Source organism: Zosterops lateralis, assembly GCF_965231275.1.
Source record: "Zosterops lateralis genome assembly, contig: HAP1_HAP1_SCAFFOLD_401, whole genome shotgun sequence".
Lineage (NCBI taxonomy): Eukaryota > Metazoa > Chordata > Aves > Passeriformes > Zosteropidae > Zosterops > Zosterops lateralis.
In genome coordinates this window covers 10,780-15,043 of record NW_028154300.1, presented here as the reverse complement: position 1 = coordinate 15,043, position 4,264 = coordinate 10,780, and the positions used below count along the sequence as shown (strand labels likewise).

The window sequence follows — 4,264 nt, the reverse complement described above, 5'->3', positions numbered from 1 at the left end:
TCTACAAAAGGGGGGCGCATATTAACGAGGACATGCAGGAGGCGGATCGGGAAGTCGGAACTTTCCAAGGACCTTCGCCACGGGGCAAAGGGACAGGGAGATGCAGAAGGGAAAATCAGGAGAAAAAGGAGGCCGCGTCCTACAACAATTGGAGAGACTCCCCGGCAAAGGCCGCACGGCCTCTCCCTTTGTTCAGGAATAAAGTCACTTTTACAGGACTCCTCGGGCTCCTGTGGGGACACAAACCTCTGGCCACCTCTGGGAATTTTCCCGCACAGCCCCCCCCGGGGACAGGGCGGCCACCTCCGTCCTCCCCACAGGAACCGGGACGAGCCGGCGCTGCTCCGGCAGCGGCTCCTGCCGAGGCAGCGGCGGGAAGGAGAGCGCGGGCAGCCGCTCCCGCAGCGCCCTCAGGCCACGGGCAACACGGCGCCGACACGGCACAAGGAACCCGCCGGAGCCCCCTGCCGCCCCCTCCGCCCGCAGCCAGCCCCGAGCCCCGGCAGAACCGAGCGCGGCTCCCACCTGCGCTGGGGCCGCCTCCGAGCTCCGCCAGTGCCGCCTCACCGGGCTCCGGCCGCTGCCGCCGCTCCCGGGGCCGGTCCCGGTTTCCAGAGTCGCTCCGCGCTCCGGGGGCCGATCCGAGCATGGCGGAGTGGGCGGGCCGGGATCGTCCCTCAGCCCAGCTCTGACCAATCAGCGCGCGAGAAGGAGACGCGGCGGGAGACGTCGGCCAATGGGGAAGAGGGGCGGGCTTGGCGCGCGGCACGGAACTGCCGCGATCCCGTCCTGTGATTATTCCATTGTTTCCCTAATTTGAAAAGTCGGATGTGAAACTGGGCTGGGATGTCCCTCCGGGCACAGCGCCGGGGTCTTTCCTCAGCCACCTTTCCCGAGAAACCGCTGGAGTTCGGGAAAACAGCCGGGGCCGTTCCGTGCAGAGCGCCAAGCCGCCCTTCCACCTGATGTCTCCCGCCTCTCCTCGTGTTCCACGCGCGGATTGCTCAGAACGCGGGTCGAGAAAGGATCCAGCTCCGTCCCACTCCGCATTCCGGAGCGTGTGCGGGCCCGGGAGCGGCGGCAGCGGCCGGAGCCCGGTGAGGCGGCACTGGCGGAGCTCGGAGGGGGGAGCAAGAAGCCACTTGTCCTAAGCAGGAAGGGGCCACTGGTGGGTGTGCAATGAATGAAGATGTGGAGAATGAGCCCCGCTCCAGTACTGGGAGGGTGAAGAAGCCCCTGAAATGCCAGAACGGATCAGAAGCTGAGAACATACAGAAGAAACCCCTACTGTTTCTGTGTGAGTGCAGGGCCAGCGCCGTGGCCTGTAGGGAGGGGACAGTGTCACCCCACAGGTGCACAGGGCTGGCAGGGCTGTGGCTGTTTCCAGGGCTCTGGAAGAGCCCTCCTGCTCTGCTGGGCCCCCGCAGGGGCCGGGACCGACACCCCCGGCTGCCCCCGGCGCTGGGCAGTTCTTCTGGCCCCGGCTGTGCCCTGGCCCTGGCTGTGCCCCTGTCCCTTGTTTCTCTTGCTGCCAGCTGAGTGAGGGGCACACAGAATGGGGGATCCCTCCTGTGTCCCCCGGGTGTTGGGTGGGGGGATGTGAGGGCTGGGCGTGCTCAGGACAGCCCCGTCCTCACAGCCATGGACTCTTTACTGCTGCAGGTGAGAGGTTCAGATCCCATCCCAAGGTCACCCTGGTGCTGACTCTGCTCGTGATGCTGGTCCTGGCTTTGGTGCCGGCCTTGGCTGTGCTGTCAGGTAAGGGAGGAGCAGCTGCCTCAGCCCAGCCCCTCGGGGCACAGCAGGGTCCCTATTGCCTGTGGAGGGGAATCCTGGACCTTCTCCTCTTCCCTCTGCAGGGGGAAGACAAACAAACATTGCAGCTTTTCCTGGCACTCCGCTGGCCTGTCCTGATGACTGGGTCGGGTACCGCAGGATCTGCTACTTCCTCTCGAAGGATCAGCACACCTGGGATCAGGGTCAGGCTCGGTGCTCTGAGCTCGGGGCCTCCCTGGCCGTGCTCAGGGATGAGGAAATGGTGAGTGAGGGGCTGGGGGTGTGGGGTGTCCGAGGGGGGCCTGAGGGGCTCCTGGGCTGGGGGTGCAGATCTGACTGCTGGTCTCTTCACTTCCCAGGAGTTCCTGTCCCGCCCCAGCCGGAAGGTCAATCTCTGGCTGGGGCTGCGCAGACGGGGGCAGCAGCTTCAGTGGGGGGACGGCAGCAGCTTCAACTCCTCGTGAGTCCCAGGGAGCCGAGCAGGGCCTGGGGGATGTGGGCAGGGAATGGGGGCATGGGAGCACAATGTGTCCCCTGTGTTGCCAGCATTGTCTCTGCTCCTCCTTGCAGGGTTCCTGTCCTGGGCGATGCAGAGTGTGTTTTCCTGGCTGAGAATAAACTCAGGAGTGTGCCCTGCTCATACCTGGTGCCCTATCTGTGCAGCAGAGCCCAAACTCGGCTGTAACAGGGGATGGACAAAGCACCTTCTCTGTGCTGGGCAGTCACAGCTTTGCCCTTTCCCAGACCCTGGGATGTCCTTCCTCAGGCACAGTGTCTGCCTTGCACTGACCCTCAGGGTCACCTCAGTGCCTGATCTCATGAACATCTCAGTATTTTGTCTCAGGGTCACCTCAGTGCCTGGTCTCCAGGAGATGAACGTGCAGGAAGAGGAGGTGATGTGGAAGCTGAGGTGTGGCTGCCTGGGCTGGGGCTGGGGGTTTCTTTCTCCTGGAGCCACTCCAGGACTCATCCTGTTTCTCTTGCACTACACATTTATACACCAAGCCTGTAGATATATGTAGATATAACACAGTGGAAACAGGTTTCATATACCTTCTTCTAACACTATATTTATACACTAAGCTTTTATATCTATATTGGTATAACACTGTGGATACAGACCACAAGCGTTTCCATGTGAATGTGACCTCGGTTGGGGCAAGGTGCCAATAATGCCAATGTGTGATTTGACCCCACAGGCACCAATACCTTAAGGGTTGGACTCAATCCTTGTGGGTCCATTCCAATTCAGTGGAATTCCATTCCATCCCTTCTGTGGGATGTCTCTGCATGACCCCCATACGTTTTTAAGGTGCCACTGTTGCTGTTTTTGTATTGTTTATAATTTTGGGGTTTCTCATTAAATGCTCGTGAAGCGCCCCCGGTGTCCCTGGTGTTCCCTCGGCGCCGGCAGCCCCGTCCCTTCCCCGCTCCCCCTGCCACGTTCCATCCCGGCTGGCGGAGCCTTGGAGCTGCCGCGGGGCTGCCCCGGGGGCCGCGCCCCGAGCCGGGGCCCCTTCCCAGCGCTCCCGGTGCGCCCGTCCAGCCCGGAGCAGCCAGCGAGGGCTTCAGCTGGGACGGCAGAGAATTCTGGAGGGTCCCACATTGATTCTGTTTGTCTTGTTCTCCCCAGCCTGGGGAGAAACTGTTTTTGAGGGCCCTGCTCTTCCCTCCCTCTTCTCTAGCCCTTTCCAGTTTCTGTCTCCACATTCCCCCTTCCCTTGGCACTCTTGGGGCTGTGTCACCTCTCTGCCTCCTTGAAGGAGCAGAGGAAGGTGGAAGGAGCTGTGATGTGCCTGTCACCCTGGCTCAGGTGGGCTTAGGTGGGATCAGGCTGTGGGGAGGGAAGAGTTGGCCGTTGGAGGAGCATATCCCCTCCTTTGAGGAGCCCTTTCCTAGGATCAGCATCCCTTCGGCTGCAGCAGCTCTGGAGTCACCTGAGGCAGCTTCCACAGGATGCCCCTGTGCCACCCCCTCTGTGCTTTCACACTGCTGACCACAGCAGCCATCCCTGCTCTCAGGAGGGACAGAGCATCTTTTACCCAGCAGGGCCTCAGAGCCATTTGTTGGATGGAAAAAGAGCTTTGGGTGATGTTTGTCTCACGAGGGGATGGAAATGGAGGGGTCAGAGCAGGGAGGTGCCAGAAATGGGGCCCTGGGTTGGCTGGTGCTCATTGCAGAATTAAACAATCAGCTTAGCCAGGCCACTTACTCCTAAATGGGGATAAATTCCCAAATTTTGGATGCTTCTGTAGGTCCTTGGAAGGGCTTCTCAGCCTCTCTGCAGAGGGAGATGAGCAAATCTCCCTAAACACAGATTCAGGAATGGATCCTCACACCCTTAACACCTTTAATTCCTGTAATTTGGGGCTGTTTTGTGGCTTTCCTGGTGCCAACAATTGTAGTCCCATCCTGTTTTCCAAAGGGAGCAGCTGTCTCATGGAAGTGATGTGAAAACAAGGAACTGGAGGAGAAACAGAGTTCTTGA

General features: G+C 60.5%; 1 protein-coding gene across 1 annotated transcript; it reads left to right on the top strand.

Moving 5' to 3' along the window:
• Nucleotides 1–1,582: 1,582 nt before the first annotated feature.
• LOC310923829 (early activation antigen CD69-like) lies at nucleotides 1,583–2,461 on the top strand (the record flags this gene model as incomplete). The annotated part of the gene is made up of 4 exons (XM_083885757.1): nucleotides 1,583–1,758; nucleotides 1,860–2,038; nucleotides 2,136–2,236; nucleotides 2,347–2,461. Exons 1-4 carry the CDS (start codon nucleotides 1,716–1,718, stop codon nucleotides 2,459–2,461), a joined length of 438 nt encoding a protein of 145 aa, XP_083741883.1. The 5' UTR covers nucleotides 1,583–1,715.
• Between the last annotated feature and the right edge of the window lie 1,803 nt (nucleotides 2,462–4,264).